General features: G+C 44.1%; 1 protein-coding gene across 3 annotated transcripts; it reads right to left on the bottom strand.

The window, feature by feature from the left end:
* Positions 1-2,562: 2,562 nt before the first annotated feature.
* Positions 2,563-9,384, bottom strand: GJC3 (gap junction protein gamma 3). 3 transcript variants are annotated; one of them, XM_034988448.1, is made up of 3 exons: positions 9,322-9,366; positions 3,154-3,932; positions 2,563-2,867 (listed from the first exon to the last, which is right to left on the bottom strand). In XM_034988448.1, the coding sequence occupies exons 2-3, from the start codon at positions 3,929-3,931 to the stop codon at positions 2,860-2,862; spliced, it is 786 nt and encodes a 261-aa protein (XP_034844339.1). In that variant the 5' UTR covers position 3,932; positions 9,322-9,366; the 3' UTR covers positions 2,563-2,859. The 3 variants fall into 3 exon arrangements, with proteins under 3 accessions (XP_034844339.1, XP_034844338.1, XP_034844337.1); XM_034988447.1 differs by having other exon boundaries at positions 2,563-3,935; positions 9,322-9,384; XM_034988446.1 differs by having other exon boundaries at positions 2,563-3,932.
* Positions 9,385-19,081: the final 9,697 nt, after the last annotated feature.

Below are 19,081 nucleotides of genomic sequence, written 5' to 3' on the forward strand. Positions count from 1 at the left end.
ATGTGTCTATATGTCTGCCTATGTATTGAGTGGCAAACATAAGGTCCCATGACACCTTAAGGTCCTTATGGCTTCTATCCTGCCATACTCCTGAGATGAACTTCCTTCTTTACTGAAAATATCGAGGACTGCTAAGTCACAATTTTACTCATATGGAGTTTCAAGAGACCCCAAATAGCTGAACAACCTTGAGAAAGAAGAACAAAGTCAGAGGATTCACACTTCTCAATTTCAAACCTTAGTACAAAGCTACAGCAATCAAAACATGTGGTACCGGGATAGGGATAAACATATAGATCAATGGAATAGAATTGAGAGTCCAGAAATAGTGCTATACATTGACAAGCAATGGATCTGCAACAAGGATGCCGAAAATCATTATATGGAAGAAAAATGGGCTTTTCAGCAAATGGTGTTGGGACTAGATATCCACATGCAAAAGAATGAAGTTGAACCCTTATACCATATATAAAAATTAATTCAAAATCAATCAGACCTAAATGTAAAGCTGAAACTGTAAAACTCCTGGAAGGAAACTTAGGTGTCAGTCTTCACTGCCATGGATTAGGCATCCATTTCTTAAATATAACACCAAACTCACAAGCAGCAAAAGAAAAATTGATTAATTGAATTTCCTCAAAATTAAAAACTTGCGCATCAAAGGACATGATCAGTGAAGTGAAAGACAACCCACTGAATGGGTGAAAATATTTGGAAATCTTATATTGGATAAGGACCTAGTATCCAGAATATATAAAGAACTCAACAACAGAGGTACAAACAACCCAATTAAAAAATGGGCAACGGATCTGAGTAGACATTTCTCCAAAGAAAATATACTAATAGTCAATAAGCACACGAAAAGATACTCAACATCATTAGGGAAATGTGAATCATTCCATAATGAGATACCACTTCACACCCCTAGGATGGCTACAATTTAAAAAAAAAAAGGAAGAGAAAAGGAAGGGAGGAAGGAAAGAAAAAAGAAAAGAAGGAGGGTAGGAAGGAGATAACCAAGTGTTGGCGAGGATGTGGATACATTTGGAACCCATTTATACATTGCTGCTGGGAATGTAAATAGTACAGCTGCTGTGGAAAACAGTTAAAAAAGAGTTAGCATATGCCCCAGCAATTCCACTCCTAGGTATTTACCCAAGAGAATTGAAGACATACATCCACACAAAAACTAGTACATGAGTGTTCATAGCACCATTATTCATAATAGCCAACAAGTAGAAACAGTTCAAATGTCCATCAACTGAAAAATGGACCAAAATGTGTAGTAAGCCATACAATGAAATCATTAAACCATAAACAGGAATGAAGTACTGATACGTGCTATAACATAGATAGACTTCAAAAACACGCTAAGTGAAAGAAGTCAGTCGCAAAGACCACATATTGTATGATTGATTCCATTTGTATGAAAGGTCCAGAATAGAAAAATCTATAAGAGAGAAATACATATATGTAGAGAGAGAGAGAAAGTATATCAGTGGCTGCTTATGTTTGGAGGGGGGCATGGAGGTTTGGGGGTATAAGTGTTGGGTTTCTTTTTGAGTTGATGAAAATGTCCTAAAATTGTGTTAATAAATGCACAACTCTGTGATTATACTAAAAGCCATTGAATTGTATGCTTTCAGTGGGTGAATTATGTGATATGTGAACTCTAGCTCAATAAAGCTGTTTAAAAAGGATTATCAAGAGGGAATTCCGAATGATGACATTTCCTTTTTTTTCCATTCTTGGTCACTTGGCTGGACTCTGGTTACAGTAGATGAGAGATTCTTTATAAAAACACTTGCATAGCAGAAAGAAAAATTATTAATTTTCTAGTTGTTGGTCCCTTGGGGGACCAAATGTCTTCCCTTAGGAGTGAGCTTTCCTGACTTACCCTGGTATAATTTGGGATTCAGAAGGAGAAAACAAAACCAGGTAGTTGCTCTTTGTTGAGAATTTGAGGGCAAGGAAGAACTGAGGGGGGAAGATGTTTCTGCAGGAAGGTGGGGGGCTGGAATACCCTCAGGCAGATGGGACGGAGAGACTCAGAAAAGAGAAGCTTGATATTTAGCTTTAAATTACCTGCCGAATCATACTGTGATGTAATCATACTCCCTTCCTGTTACCCCTGAATCAGCAGCAAAACTCTCCTGTCTTTTCTGGGTGGAAACGAGGGGTATGGGTTTAAAAAGGAGGAATTTGGCCCTTCGTGTGAGTTGCTGCTGGGCTGGAGACGAGGGGACAGCTGCTGTGCACCAAGTGGAAAACAAGAATGAGCAGAAATTGGAGCTGGCAGTGGCCCCAGGTCCATAAGCCTCCGAGCTGCCAGTAATCGGCCCTACAGGATGTGGCTGGGTGTTTGACTAAACCAAATCTGAATGTTGAAGGACACTGGGTTATAGATGCATGGAGGGCCAGTCTGAATATGACAGACACCGCGGGGCTGGGGACATCCAGAGGTTACGGGACTTTGAAGCTGGGGGGAGCAGAGACCGTGGAACCACAGAGGAGAGGTAAGTAGAGTCACCGTGGCAGGAAGATTGCATTCAGCAACAGGAATGCCAACAGCAGCAGCATTTATTGCGCAGGACAGGGGAGAAGCACAGTTTTATGGAGGCTTCTGCCGGCTGACTCTGGAACCAAGCTCGTGAAAATGGTGCCTCTGACACCAGGCGATTCTGGAGGGAAGGCTCGAGCAGGAGTTCTCCCGGGAAATGCCTCAGGCAGCGTGGCCCGCCATGGCCCTGGGAGATGCTTCAACAGCCTCTAATCTGTCACGGAAGTAAATCCCCACTCACTGGATGCGCGGAAGAAGATCCAGTCATAGGGTTCCCTTCAGAGGTGAGGCAGGTGGCTTCATAGCTCTGCAAAGTAGAGAATCAAGCGGGAGCTGAGACTTTTTCTAAGTAGGAAGAGGCCTAAGTGGAAAGGCAGGAGGTACTGACTGAGCGCCCTGGTCCTGGTTCACTGGAAGGAATCGTCAAAGTCATGGGGATGGGGTTGGGGGGGTGGCTGGGAGCAGGGGTCAGAAGACATCTGCCTAGAACCTGGTTTTCTGTTTTGTAACACATGGGAGGGACCTGCCGTGGGAGAGCATGAGGACAGAGACATCAGAAGCACGAAGAAGGAGGGACATCAGTGCCTTCTCACCTGCTTCTCGGAACTGCTCTTTGGCTTCCACCGCTGGGAAGCTATCAATCGGTTCCTTGTGTTTTTTGGTGCTCTCTGCAGCTGGGGAGTAGTTAGAAGGAGGAGATTTGTGCTTCCAGGTCCTCCACCATCTCACCAGGCCCAGGAGTACAAGCTCCAAAAGAGTAAACAGGAGACAGAGCCCACTGACCCCAAACATGGTCTTCAGGAAGATGGTCTTCTCAGAAGGGCGGGACAGGTAACAGGTTATACTACCGAGGCAAGGCTCCCGACGACATGCAAAGGAGCTAGGCATCTTGAAGCCGTACAGATGGTACTGCACCCCCAAGGCGGCCCCCTCAAGGACCAGCCGCACCCCCAGCTGTGCCACATAGGCCCAGAGCAGCCTGGGGCTCCCCGGCCCTGAGCCATCTCTGCTGTTCTCCCCTTGGTGGAGCAGAGTCTCCTCCGTCACCTTTCCTGATTCTTCCCGGTGCCAGATCAGATGATACAGAGTAAAACCCATGTAGAGGGCACTGGGCACAGCCACCAAGATGACCTGGAAGGCCCAGAAGCGCAGGGGGGAGAAGGGATGGAAGGTATCGTAGCAGGCGGCCTTGCAGCCCGCCTGCTGAGTGTGACACACGAATTCACTCTGCTCATCGCCGTAGATCCCGGTCCCACTGGCAGCCAGCAGCACGAGGCGGAATCCCAGGAGCACGGGGAGCAGGAGGTGCCCCACGAAGGTGGAATGCCTGCTCTCTTCAGCCAACAGCTGCCTCACGAACCTGCCGCACATCCTGCTAGGGAGCAGAGGACAGGAATGAGGGTGGGTGTGTTGCTCCCTGTCCTTCGGGAGGAGGGCAAGGCCACCCCTTCACTGTGAATCCAAAGATGGATAAAGCAAACCTTCTTGCTCCTCTCCAGGGTTCTGGTTGATTTATTACCAAGGCTGATGGCTCCTAATTCTAGGTAATGGAGTCATCTCTGTAAATTAGTGAGTGGATGTGGGAATGGCTCTCTGTTCTGCCCCATTCCTGTACTTTGTGGTAGAAGACCAGGCCCTGTCTGTGTCTCTCTCTTTCCCTCCCTCCCTCTGTCCCTTTCCCAAAGGCTAGTCAGAGTCCAGAGCCCTCTGAAAACGGTTTCTTCCCCAGTTGATGGCCACCAGGCCTGGGGCTACCCCCAGGGGCACCTGAACACAATCAGGGCTGACCCTGGGGGAAACATGCATTCTCGTGCCCTCTGCTTTTCTCTGGCATCAACCCTCAGCTGCTCACAGGTGTGAGGGTCTGGCCTCCGCTCCCAGTGCGGTGGTAAGATTGAGATGTGGTTAGGGTAGGGGGCTTGCTGTGGATCAAGTGAACAGAGTGTCAAGGCCCTCTTGAGTCTGGTGTTCTTTAGGCCCAACCAGCTTTGGAAAAGGAGAACATTTTAAAGAAAACCCAGCAGAATCTACTAAGTGAATGTAATGAGGTGTGGGGCCAAAGCCAGAGCTGACTGGATAAAAATTCGAAATTCCATCCTGCTTTGTACATTGTTCCTTGGGCTCATCTCTCCTGCGTGGCGAGAGGTCACCATGGTCAGGAGCAGACTTCAGAAATCCCTTACTCCTCCGGACAGAAGAGCATCCTGCTGCAAGCCCGTGCACCATCTTTATCTTTGTCACAACACGGAGCCCTCCTCAATGCCCAGCCGCTGTGTCTCACCATCCCTGTTCAGCCCAAACTTTATTCCACAGGGAAAATAGAGACTCTTTGACAGGGAACCAGGCGGCCCCCCTCTTGTGCGGCTCCCTTCTGTAGCATCGTAGAAAGAAGTAGCTCTGCACTTGCCCAAGGCCACTGTCCCTCCCAGACCTGCGTCCTTGGGCCCCTCCAGTTGCATCAAGGACTTATCCACCCTTGTTTCCTCTCTGCACTTGCTTAGGCGTCGCCCTTTCCTTCTTTTTTTTTAGATTTTATTTATTCATTAGTCAGAGAGACAGAGCGAGCACAAGCAGGAGGAGAAGCAGGCAGAAGGAGAAGCAGGCTCCCCACTGAGCGAGGAGCCCATTTCGGGACTCGATCCCCGGACCTGGGATCATGGCCTGAGCCAAAGGCAGACGCTTAACCGACTGAGCCACCCAGGTATCCCGAGGTGTCTCCCTTTCAACTCTGGTAATAATAATCTGGATTTCTAACTTTATGACATGGCAGCAAATGAGACATGCCTATCTTGCCTTGTATCAGCTTCCCGATTAAAATACCCAGAAAGACGCACAAGGCCATTCAAATGGGCACTCAAGTTATAAACTGCAGTTGACCCTTGAACAGCATGGGGGTTAGGGGCGCTGACCCCTCCGCAGTCAAAACTCCGCATGTAACTTTTGGCTCCTCCCCAAAACTGAACTACTTATGCCTTCCATTGAGCAAAAGCCTTGCCAACAACATAAATAATCAATTCACACATGTTTTGTATGTCATGGGTACTATATACTGCATTCTTACAGGAAAAGTTAGCCACAGAGAAGAAAATGTTACTGAGAAAATCATAAGGAAGAGAAAATGCGTTCACAGTAGTGTATGTATATTGAAAAAAAAAAACCACGTATAGGCAGGAGGGTAGGGCCGGGGGCAGCTGCAGCCCCTGGCCTCGCCCCAGGACAGTGACATTCCACGGCATGGTGGCCTCGGCTCAACAGAGGCAACTGCCAAGTGGCTCCTCAGGCAGGAACAGATGCCCCATCTGCCTGGCGGTGCGCCACCAGCCAGTGGCCATCAGCAGATGCAGCCACTCGTGAAGGTGCCCGCCTCCAAGAAGTGGCCTTGAGGAGGGGTCTGTGCCCGGCAGGGAGGAGCCCAAGGCCCACAGCTGCCCTGGCGCAGTCCCAAAACCCAGGTTTCCGACCTGACCAACAGCACACGGGACGATCTGCAGCCCTGCCTGTCCCAGGGCCCCCAGGGGGCTGCCAACGTCCTTGGCAGTCCTCCCTGGGGAACTCGGCAGCAGGCTCAACTCCTGCCCCAGTAGCCTTCCATTCGATCCCGTGAAGATGGGATGGGCAGTTGTAAATAAATGCCTTGTGGCTTTTGCTGTCAACTCCTTTAAAAAAAAAAAAAAAATCCCCTGGGGCACCTGGCTGGTTAGGTCCGTGGAGCATGCTACTCTTGATCTCAGCGTCATGCGTTTGAGCCCCATATTGGGCGTAGAGATTACTTAAAAAAAAAAAAAAAATGGACCAGCAGGGCTCAAATCCATGTTGTTCAAGGGTCACCTATGTAGATAAGAACAGGCCAGTATGCCAGACTGGGCAGAGAACCACATCACCATCCACCAACTGTGAGAAACTATATTTGCGGCCAGTAGCAATCAGAGTTTGAACCTCTTCTACCTGCCTCTCAGGCCCTATGTTTCTACCTCCATCATAGACTATGAAGAATCAGAAGTACATCAGGCCACTGAAAATTCTTCTCCATAAAATTGGGTTAAAATTTTTAGAAGAAATCTATTATCAGTCCTTAGAAAGAGGCAAAATTGGCCTCATGATTAAAGATGGCAGATTGAAGATAGAGGTCAATCCCCTCTCATTCCCGAGACTCCTCGAAAACGAGAGTAGATGGATCTTTAAGTGTTTAAACCCACTACAAATGGAGGAGAAAGATTACCAGTAGCACAACGAAAACCCACTTTGAAGGCAAATCAGATTGTGTACTGGCCAGCACACTGGGTGATTCCAGAATTCGGAGGAAGAAAACAAATCATTGAAAATAAGAAAAGGTAGGGGTGCCTGGGTGGCTCAGCTGTTAAGCGTCTGCCTTTGGCTCAGGTCGTGATCCCAGGGTCCTGGGATCGAGCCCCACATCGGGCTCCCTGCTCGGCAGGAAGCCTGCTTCTCCCTCTCCCACTCCCCCTGCTTGTGTTCCCTCTCTCGCTGTGTCTCTCTCTGTCAAATAAATAAATAAATAAATAAATAAATAAATAAATAAATAAATAAATAAATAAATAAATAAAAAGGAAAAAATAAGAAAAGGTAAATAGATAAGGGAAATCTGTTTCCTAATTTGAAAAATCATGACCACAATAAAGTAAAATCGCTAGCTTATTTATTGGATGACAAAACACTTGGTGACGTGCCTGGGAAAAAGAGCAGTTTCTCCATAAATGTTTAACTGAGTTTTGTTTGGAGAGATCCTGAGTTCCAGAGGACCAGAAGGAAGGTCAGCTTCCAGTGTTGGCCCTTGGTCTCAGCCTTGGCACCAGTGATATCTGGGGCCTGATCATTTTGTTGGGGTGAGATGTTTAGCAGCATTCCTGTCCTCGGTCCACTGGATGCCAGAAGCACACTTCTCCCCTCCAACCCCCAGATGTCTCCAGACACTGCTAAATGTCCCCTGGGGTCAGATTCCCCCCTCGTTGAGAACCACCGCCTTAGGAGGACAGCGGCCCATCACCACTCCAGCTCTGTAAAGCAAGACATCTGTACTGGAGCATCTCAGAGGGTTTTTATTTGATGGGACATGATGATCGGCCCTTTTCCAGGCTGCTTGCACATCCTCCCTCCACAAACCCTGTCTGTGAGGAAGCCTGCAGCCCCTCCCTGCCTGATGAGTCTGTGGGGTCCTTGCACTTAGGAGAGGCAGCCCCGGGCTCTGGGGGCTTCTGCCCTGGTTCTCCTGGAGCGTTGCCAGCCTAAAGACTAATTTGGTAAATTCTCAAGTCTGGCTCTCAGCCTCAACCTCATTTCAAAGTGCAGGCCCAGCACGCTCTAAACGCGTTTCCAGCACATTCCCAGTAGGCCTGGGATTTAACACAGCAGGCTTGGCATATTCCAATGTTGGGAATTTGAGTAATTCCTTTTTTTTTTTTTAAGGTTTTATTTATTTGAGAGAGAGAGCACAAGCAGGGGGAGGCAGAGGGGCAGAGGGAGAGGAAGAAGCAGGCCCCCCGCTGAGCAGGGAGCCCAACGTGGGGCTCGATTCCAGGACCCTGGGATCATGACCTGAGCCACCCAGGCACCCCGGGAATTTGAATAATACCTGGAGGCCCTATCTCTGGTTCTTCTCTCTCTCCTGTGCCCACCCCAGACCTGTAGCCAGGCACCTAACGTCCTCTGAGAGACTCTAGGAACTGAACTGGGGTCTCCAGAGCTCACCAGAGAGCTTTAGAGATTTGGGAGGGAGAGAGAGGAAAAAGCAGGACAAAAGGACTTGGTTTGGAGATCCCATATCTAATGCTGAGCACCCATCTGATCCTCTGCCCTGTAGCTGTTACCGCCAAAACAACACAAATTCCAGGACCTCCTATAAGGTTCACACAAAATCATGCTCCATCTCCCAAAATCTTCAGACCAAAGGCAATTTCTTAAAAAAAAAAAAAACAGGGCCTAAACACAGGCCTTCCTCCTCCCTCATCCCCTGCTTTCTTGGGAGCCTGTGGTCTCCCCCATCTGTTTCAGCCATCCCCAGTGCTCTTGTTTCATTCTCTGAGACCCACATCCGCCTCCCACAAACATATCTGCAGCTTTGCCCACGGGGCCAGGGCCCCAAGCTCGAGTCGGACCAGGCGAGCTGAGGGCCCAGCATTGTTTTCAAAGCTCAGCTCAAGGGACACCACTCTGTTTCTAGGAGTGGAGAAATAGTTTGAAAATAAATCTTTGGGGAAGGAGATGGCAGGATCTGAACCTCGTTGAGATTTTAGTTGATGAAGCAATACCCGTGAGCTCAAGATTTGGGGGAGGGTAGAAAGCCCAGAGTGTGAGGGGATTTTCAAATATGTAAATAGATTTTTTTTTTTTTAATTCCATCATGATTTTGCTAAGAATTTTTCTAAGCATCTCTATTCTTTGGGAGAAAAATTTCAGGATTCCATTGGTGTCAGAAGCCCTCTCAGCCAAGTACTGCATGAGGAAGGGATGTCCCCCAAGGGCCGTGCTGGACCTGGCTCGCTGCTCCCATGTCACCCCATCTGGCCTGGAAAATGTTCTAGATTCTTTTACCCAAAATGTGATCCCTGGATGCACTGGCATCACCAGGAATGCAGAATCCCAGGCAGCATCCCAGGCTTAACAAATCAAATCTGAATTGTAATAATATCCCCCAGGTCCCTGGCATTTGAGTTAGAGAAACCCAGTCTAGCACCCAGGCAGCCCCCACCCTCACTACCCCCAGGGCCCTGCGCCAGCCCAGCTGCTCTCTGCCCAGCACTCACCTGGCAGCACCGAGCGGGAGCACCAACGCCGGGGAAAGAGGCAGGGCAGAGTCCTCAGGCTGGAGCCAGCAGGGTCCCAGCTCTCCCCCAGGCCCTGCCTCCCGCCACCACCCACATTCCCCCCCCTCCCCTCTTCATTCCTGGCAGCCTTAGTGAAGGGTACGAGAAGGGCAGCTGGAGGAGAGGGCAGCCCTGCTAGTAAAGAATGGGCTCTGGAGAATAACCTTCTGTTGTTGGGGGTGAGGGGGACCTCTTCTAAGTGCACTGAAACAGAGATTTTGGAAATCATCTGAAGGGAGAGCAATGGCATCAGCATGTTGAGGGGTGAGGGGCAGTGCTCATCAGCAACAACAGAATTTCTATAGGTTTAAATCTCTATGAGGCCCCCCCACTCTCCTGGGCAAAGTACCCAAAACACAAGTTTACCCACAAAAGAACGTGTGTTTGTGTGTGTTCTTGGCTGGGAGGAATACCACAGGCTTCCCCGCAGCATGACGGGCATCTGCTCCATGTTCCTCAGCAACTCAGGGAGCCCAGTCGCTCTCCACCAGGCCCAGCGACAACTGTGACCCTGCCTGCACCCATTCCTGTCCCCATTGCTAGAGCCAGGAGCCCCTCCAGAGGAAGGAAGGGGCAAGGCTGGGTCAGCAGGTGGTGGGTGAGAGAGTAACCCTTGATCAGAGCCAACCCTACACTCTTCAAGAAAGAGAGTTGGAGGGCCCCTCAGTTCCAAATGCTGCCCCTGTGGGCCTTTGGGGCATCGTTCCACCATCTTCTAGCATTTAACATTGTTATGGTGAAGTTTAAGTCCAATTTGGTAGTCTTCATATTTTAAGTGATTTGTGATCTTGACAGTTTGCCAGATGGATTTTTTTTAACCCTTGGGGCTCGTTCACTCCTCCAAGGGATTCCATTAATAAGACATAAGTTGGCACTGGCTCTCCTTGGCGTGTTCACATCTGGTCCACAGGATATATGTACGCATCCTTAGGGCCATAAAACTCTGGGCATGCAGGCCAGTTCCAGTGCAGCCACACCTCCTTCCATTCATTTGCCGGAGAGCCTATCTCTTGCCTTTTTGATTTTTCAGGCAGGAGTCAGTAAACATGTTTGAGTCCCCCTCTCAAGGCTTGACATGCAGAGGTAGCACCCTCACCCCTTGCCCTTGAGGAGAACTAACAGCATATCTCTTTCCAAAGATACCCTCTCTCTAATTTCCAACAACTCTGATGTGAGCACAGGGCTTTGAGAATGACATGACCGTTATTTATTTATTTGTTTATTTATTTGGGGTTCTTTTTCCCCTTGAAATATTTCATCTCAGACTAGCGAATCACTTCAGAATGTCATACGTGTTGTATTCTCTAAAACACTTGAAATGCCATGTTTTCCAACTTAAATCCTGTTACACTAACATTTATTCAGTACTTAAGTAAATGATGAATATTCTAAGTGCTAGATGGCTACTAATTTACTTCCCCCATGACAACCTCATGATGTAAGTCTATTATCATCCTCTTTTACAGAGGAAAGAGGTGAAGAACAGAGAGGTTATGTAATTTATTCAAGGTTGACCAGCTAGTGAGTGGGAGAAGTTGGGATTTGAATAGGCAGTGTGGTTGCAGGCGGCAAACCCTTAAACGCTACAGTAGGGCTAGCTTCCCCATTATCCAAATCAGCACCTTTGAAAGAGCTTCTGATTGTAAACCCATTGTAATTTCATACCCTCGTGAAAATTAACATCCTTTGCTTACATGTTCTACACCTCAGTGACTAACTTCACCATCCACCCTGATCCCAGCGAAAAGCTTGGGCATCATCACTGACAACCTCTCCTTCATGGACCAACATCTTCTCAACCGACCAGTGGTACTAATTCTGAATTAAGAAGGTGGTTTACTTCAAGAGTGAATTACTGCAACACCATCCTATGTCCCCACTCCTAGATTTGTCCCCCTCTAATTCATTCTGTGCATTGCAAACAGAATACTTAACTCCATACTTAGACTTACCAACATTTACCAGTTTCTTTGCTCAGTGTTGCTCCTTGAATCCCATACCTTCCATTTGGGTTCATTTTTCCTCTTCTTCTTTTTTTAAACCATCTTAATCATTTTAAGTGTGCAGTTTAGTAGTGTTAAGTGTACTCACATTGTTGTGCAACAGATCCCTAGAACTCTTTCATCTTGCAAAACTGAAACCTTGTAACCATTTCTCCCTCCCCTCAGCCCCTGTCCACATTATTCTACCTTCTGTTACCACGAATTCCACTGCTTTAGATACCTCATGTCTAAATGCAGCATTTGTCTTTTTGTGACTGGCTTAGTTTAATGCCTTCAGGGATCATCCAAATTGTAGTTATCCCGTAGAACTTTATTACTTTTTAAGGTCAACTAATAGTCGTTGTATATGTATATATGTATATACCAAATTCTGTTCATTCATTCATCCACTGATGGACATCTGGATTGATTTCACCTCTTGGTGATTGTGAATAGTGCTGCTGTGAACATGGGTGTGCCAGGTTTTCTTCTGGAAACACAACCTTCTGTAATTTTTCTACCTGGGAACTGTCGGGGGTAAACTCTTTTCATCCTCTTTGGTCTTAAAGTGCTTTCATTTTCTCCTCAATCTTGAATTGTTATTTAGTTGGCTAGAGAATTCTTGATTGATGGTTATTTTCTTTCAGAACTTTAAAGATATTATTTAACTGCCTTCTCCTATCTAGTGGGCTTTATAAGTCTTTTCTGTAAAATGCCTACAGCAGACCACATAATGCCTCCCATGATATCCACATTGTAATCCCCAGAACCTGTGAATGTTGCCTTATGTTGGAAATGGGACTCTGCAGATGTGATGAGTTAAGGGTCCTGAGATGGGGACACTCGGTTGTCTGAGTGGGCCTGATGACATCACAGGGTCCTTATAAGAAGGAGGCAGAAGGTCAGAGGGTACACAGTAGAAGATGTGAGGACAGAGGCAAGAGTCTGGAGTGATATTTGGAAGAGGCCACGAGCCAAAGAATGCAAATGGATGGGAAGGGCAAGAAAACCACTTCTCCCTGAAGCTTTCACAAGAAATGCAGCCAAAACCTTGATTTTAGACTTCCGACCTCCAGAACCGTAAGAGAATGTATTTGTGTTGTTGTAAGTCACTAAGTCTGTGGTAATTTGTTATAGCAGTGATCGGAAACCAGTACAATGGCTATTCTTCACTTTTGCCCACATTTGTATTGGGTTGCTTTTCTTCTTCTTAAGGATTTGTAGGAGGCTTTTCTGTTTTGTATATGTTATTTTTTGGTCAGTTATATATTTTGCAAATATCTTATCCCAGGTAGTGATTTGATTTTTCACTCTTGTCATGGAGGCTTTCGATAACAAATGTTCTTCACGCAGTCAAATCTTCCAATTCTTTTCTTAAATAATGTGTCCTTTTTGTCTTAAGATATCTTCCCTATCCAGACATGATAGTTTTGAGGTGTAAAATTTTTATCATTCAGCTTTAATTTTTTTATTTTCCATCATTTCATCTCGATTGCATAAAATGTTTAAAAGTACATTTTTACATTTCTAAATGTATGGGACTTATCTGCTTATCTTCTTTATGTTAATTGCATCATGGTCTGAAAGAACATAATTTCTGTAGTTCCAGCCCTTTAATTTTGTTATTCTGTGGTCTAACACGCTCCGTTTTTTAAAATACGCCATATTTACGCTTGAAAATAATGCTTACCTTTGATTACTGAATACAGTGTCCTCTGTAAGATCATTAGACTAGTCTTGTATTTTGCTCTATGTCTATACTATCCAGTATGGTAACCATAAGCCACATGGGGCTATTAAGCATCTGAAATGTGGCTGGGACAATTGAAGAAATCGATTTTTAAATTTACCTAAGTATAATTAATTTTTATTTAAATTTAAAAACTGAAACCCCATAAAATATTTTTCTGTTAAATACAACTTTGGGGTTTTTTTTTTTTAAGATTTATTTATTTATTTTAGAGAGAGAGAGAGCAAGGGGAGGGCAGAGGGAGAGAGAAATCTCAAGCAGACTCCCCACTGAGCAGAGCCTGATGTGGGGCTCAATCTCACTAACCCAAAGGCATAACCCAAGCCACAATCAAAAATCAGACACCTAACTGACTGAGCCACCCAGGCATCCTGACAACTTTGTTCTTTCAGTAGAACAACATTGCCTTTAACCATGCATTGCATAAGATGTTATTGTTACATTTTAATGTAAGTATCAAGCTCAAGCATGTGCATTGTTCCTGGTAATTCACCTAAACCTATTACTGATCTGGTTAATGCCAGTAGATTGATTCAGTTCAATGATTTAATTACCAATGTAACATTACAATGCATTTATTAAATATTTTATGCAGACAGCATAAGTTACAGTGATACCTATGTAAATTACAGTGGTAATTAATTGAAGTACTTTTTTATTTTAATTATAACATAATTAAATTATTTTACTAGTTTAAAAAAAATTAAATAGGGAGATGCCTGACTGGCTCAGTCAATGGAGCATGATCTTGGGGTTGTGAGTTTGAGCCCCATGTTGGGTGTAGGGATTACCTAAAAATAAAATCAATCAATGAAAATAGGGATAAATTTTTAAATTTAAAATGAAGGCACACTACTAATACAGAAACAAGTGGAGATAAAGAACATAGCTAGCACTGTACGTAAATATAGGGAACCAACTGATGTTTACCAGAGCGGGGGATGGGCGAAACAGGTGATGGGGATGAAGGAGTGCACTTGTCTATGGGGATGGGCACCAAGTGTTGTATGGAAGTGTTGAATCACTATATTGTACACCTGCAACTAACATAACACTGTATGTTAATTAACTGGAATTTAAATAAAGCCAAAAAAAAAAAAAAGAGTAAAAAAAACTAGCATTGTGACCAGAAAAGGAGAAAAAGAGACCGGAAAAACGTATGTCTCAGTTTTACAATTATTGGCAGCTAGAATTCCCTGAGGTGAAGCAAAATTTAAAAGCTGTTTGTTCTAATAAAGAAATTAAGGTAATAGAGTTGACTATATTAAGAGACACTTTCAGCAAATAGTGAATTTGGTAAGAAATTTCCTCATGGGCAAGCGCCTGGGTGGCTCAGTCGTTAAGCATCTGCCTTCGGCTCAGGTCATGATCCCAGAGTCCTGGGATCAAGCCCCGCATCGGGCTCCCTGCTCAGCAGGAAGCCTGGTTCTCCCTCTCTCACTCCCCCTGCTTGTGTTCCTGCTCTCGCTCTCTCTCTCTCTGTCAAATAAATAGATAAAATCTTTAAAAAAAAAAAAAGAAAGAAATTTCCTCATGGGGAGCCTGGGTAGCACAGTTGGCTAAGCATCTGACTCTTGGTTTCAGCCCAGGTCATGATCTCAGGGTTGTGAGTTCAAACCCCACACTGGGTGTGGAGCCTACCTTAAAAAAAAAAAAATGTAAAATAGCCAGAGATGAATCTATGTTGAAATTTTAACTTTTGGGGGGTGACTGAATGGTTAAGCATTTGCCTTCAGTTTAGGTTGTGATCCCAGGGTCCCGGGATTGGGATTGAGCCCTGTGTCTGGGTTCCTTGCTCAGCAGGGAGCCTGCTTCTCCCTCTCCCTCTGCCTGCTGCCCCCCCCCCCGCTTGTGCTCTCTCTCTGTCAAATAAATAAATAAAATCTTAAAAAAAAAAAAGAAATTTGAACTTTTTGAAACACAAATCAATAATAATGATTTTAAACATTATATGTATATGCTTGATACATATAAATATATACAAAATTTTAACTCCAGGAGAGTTAACATATAGTTTTAGTTTCAGGTGTATAATATAGTGATTTGACAGTTCTATACATTATTCAGTGCTCATTATGATAAGGATTTTACACATTTTTCTAACATTGAATCAGTATGTACACTAATCAGATCAATAGCTACTTTACCACATAACTAAACTGTGTTATTTTGCTCTGCTAAATATACTACATCTGACCCAGTGGTTAAATTTGGGGCTCCTACTTGGTTAATTCTTCAGTGGTCCACCGTCATCTGCCATTATCTGTTCTGTTATCCATTATCTAGGGCCCAGACTAGTGAATTCAGTGGGAATATGATCGAGACCACCCCCATGCATTTCGTAATTATTTGAAGATGCCACTGATCTCTGCTGTTTCTCCAATGTAACATTGTTTTCCATTTACTATCTTGCCCTAGTGTGAGTTTGTGGGGAAGAGGGTCCATTTGGCCTTTGCGACACACATTTGACCCTTGAACAATGCAAGGCTTAGGAACATTGACCCCTGTGCAGTTGAAAATCCATGTACAACTTTTGACTCTCCAAAAACTTAACCACTAATAGAACTGCAAGAGATCACTTTTTTTTTTAAGATTTATTTATTTATTTATTTGAGAGAGAGAGAATGAGAGACAGCACAAGAGGGAAGAGGATCAGAGGGAGAAGCAGACCCCCCGCCCAGCAGGGAGCCCAATGTGGGACTCGATCCCGGGACTCCAGGATCATGACCTGAGCTGAAAGCAGTCGCCCAACCAACTGAGCCACCCAGGCGCCCCAAGAGATCACTTTTTATTGCAATACGCAGTTTATTGGAGAGAGGAGCTGCTCACTGGGAGATGATTAGCATCCCATGTTTTAAGCAGATGCCTCAGTACCGACAGGAAGTGGTTATGAAATCATGTACTACAATTAATTTTACGCAGTTAAGATTTAATATTGCATCTTTACATTTGTTTACATTTCTCTCGACTGCAAATAGCACCATGTACAGTCTGTAAGTGTGAGCATAAGTTCTGATAAATTTTAACTTTTTAAAATAAGATTTGTGGGGACACCTGGCTGGCTCACTAGGTGGAGTGTGTGACTCTTGATCTCAGGGTTGTGAACTCAAGCCCCATGTTGGGTGCAGAGATCACTTAAATATAAAATCTTTTAAAAAACAATAAAATAGGGCACCTGGGTGGCTCAGTTGGTTAAGCGACTGCCTTCGGCTCAGGTCATGATCCTGGAGTCCCGGGATGGAGTCCCGGGATCGAGTCCCGCATCAGGCTCCCTGCTCAGCAGGGAGTCTGCTTCTCCCTCTGACCCTCCCCCTCTCATGTGCTCTCTCTCTCCCTCTAATAAATAAAGTCTTTAAAAAATAATAAAAAATAAAATAGATTCATGATTTTTATGGTAGTAATTGATAAAAGAGATTGTATCTACATATGACATGCCTTTTACTTATTTTTTTCAATATTTCTAGGCTACATGGTTCATCTGTGACTTTTTTTAAATTGTTGCAAATCTCCCAAAAATTTTTCCAATATATTTTTTAAAAATCTTCATATAAGACTAAAGAGCATCCTACTAAAGGACGAATGGGTCAACCAGGAAATTAAAGAAGAATTTTAAAAATTCATGGAAACAAATGAAAATGAAAACACAAGTGTTCAAAACTTTTGGGATGCAACAAAGGCAGTCCTAAGGAGGAAGTATATAGCAATACAAGCCTTTCTCAAGAAAAAAGAAAGGTCTCATACACAACCTAACCTTACACCTAAAGGAGCTGGAGAAAGAAAAGCAAATAAAGCCTAAACCCAGCAGGAGAAGAGAATTGATGAAGATTAGAGCAGAGATCAATGAAATAGAAACTGAAAGAACAGTAGGACAGATCAACGAAACTAGGAACTGGTTCTTTGAAAGAATTAATAAGATTAATAAACCCCTGGCCAGACTTATCAAAAAGAAAAAAGAAAGGAGCCAAATAAATAAAATCATGAATGGAAGAGGACAGATCACAACCAACTCCAAAGAAATACAAACAGGGCGCCTGGGTGGCTCAGTTGGTTAAGCGACTGCCTTCGGCTCAGGTCATGATCCTGGAGTCCTGGGATCGAGTCCCGCATCGGGCTCCCTGCTCGGCAGGGAGTCTGCTTCTCCCTCTGACCCTCCTCCCTCTCATGCTCTCTGTCTCTCATTCTCTCTGTCTCAAATAAATAAATAAAATCTTAAAAAAAAAAAAAAGAAATACAAACAATTACAAGAACATATTATGAGCAACTATATGCCAACAAATTAGACAATCTGGAAGAAATAGATGCAAACAAAGGCAAACATGAACTATTGGGACTTCATCAAGATGATCACAGAGGATCATAGGGAAAGAGAGGAACAAATAAAACAAGACGAAATCAGAGAAGGAGACAAACTGTAAGAGACTCTTAATCATAGAGGTAAAGAAATGGGAAAAACATTCCATTTCTGTGGGGGGATAGGGTAACTGGGTGATAGACATTAAGGAAGGCAGGTGATGTAATGAGCACTGGGTATTATATAAGATTGATGAATTGCTGACCTCCACCTCTGAAACTAATAATACATTGTATGTTAATTAATTGAATTTAAATTTTAAAAAATAAAAAATATTGCAATTAAAGAAAGAAAAGAAAAAATCCTCATATAAGTGGACCCGCGCAGTTCAAACCCAAACAACATAGGCTTGAAGGCTCAACTGTAATAGTATTACTCCATTGGTCAAGGAATCTATGTTGGATTTAGCCACATGCTAAGCTTATCCATTCTAATTATACATTCTGGAACATGGGAAATGACTACCAGATGGGTTTGTAGAGCAGTGACTGTAAGATGTACTGGGAGAGAAAACTGGACCAGGGCTCCACTTATTGCCAAATTTCCATATGCATTATGATGGAGTATCCTCAGCTTGTCAGTGTCAAGTCAAATCATGTATCCAACTGTCCTTTCAGTATTCCCCTTCCCTGTTGTGTGGCTTCTTTGAGTAAATGGCTGTAGGTTACTATGGGGAAGAACTCAGGGAATCCCTACTACATACACCTGACATTGTGTTGCAGACTCCTTCCACATGGAGATCCAACTGCATCTTCATTCGGTAGGCTCTCAGTCTGACTTACTTAAAACTAACAGTGCTCAGAACTCACTTGGCTCAGATACCTGTTGAGAGCTTATGGATTGGCATTAAGGTGGCTTTTCTTGATCTCTTTTGATTGTATTTATTATACCATGCCCAAAAGTAGGCTGTCCATCTACCTTTTTAATAACAGCTTTATTGAGATATGATTCACATGCCATAAAATCCACCCTTTAAGTCTACAGTTCAGTGGGTGGAGTATATTCAAAGTGTTGTGCATCACCACTATGTAATCTTAGAAAATTTCATCACACCAAAAAGAAACCCTGTACCCACTGATAGTAACTCCCTATCTCCTCTCCCTTACCCCCATCCAAAGGCAACCATTAACCTACTTTCCCTCTCTATAGATTTTCCTATTCTAGGCTTTACAACATGAATGGAATTATATGTGGCCTTTGGTGATTAGCCCTTTTCACTTAGGATAATGTTTTCAAGGTTCAACCAGGGTGTAGTATGTATTGGGACTTCATTCCTTTTTCTTGCTAAATAATATTCTATTGCATGGATATACCATTTTTATTTATTCATTCATCAGTTAGTGGACATTTTGGTTGTGCCCCTTTCTGGATAATACCACTGTGAATATTTGTGTACAAGCTTTTGTGTGGGCATATGTCTTCATTTATAGAAAATCGATGTTTAACTTTTTGAAGAATTGCCAGATTGTTTTCCAAAGTGGTGGCAACATTTTATATTCCCAATGACAATGTAGATGGTTCCATTTTCTCCATATACTTGCCAGCACTTTTTTCCCCCCAAGTGTTGGGGTCTAATTGACATATAATAGTGTACAACTTTAAGGTATACAATGTGAT

The sequence above is a fragment of the Mirounga leonina genome, unplaced genomic scaffold (genome assembly GCF_011800145.1).
Source record: "Mirounga leonina isolate KUSES-001 unplaced genomic scaffold, KU_Mleo_1.0 Mir_454, whole genome shotgun sequence".
In the NCBI taxonomy this organism is placed as follows: domain Eukaryota; kingdom Metazoa; phylum Chordata; class Mammalia; order Carnivora; family Phocidae; genus Mirounga; species Mirounga leonina.

What these genes read in the sequence shown, in the direction of transcription:
- GJC3 (XM_034988447.1), bottom strand. Translation starts at nt 3,931, where the DNA reads ATGTGCGGCAGGTTCGTGAGGCAGCTGTTGGCTGAAGAGAGCAGGCAT.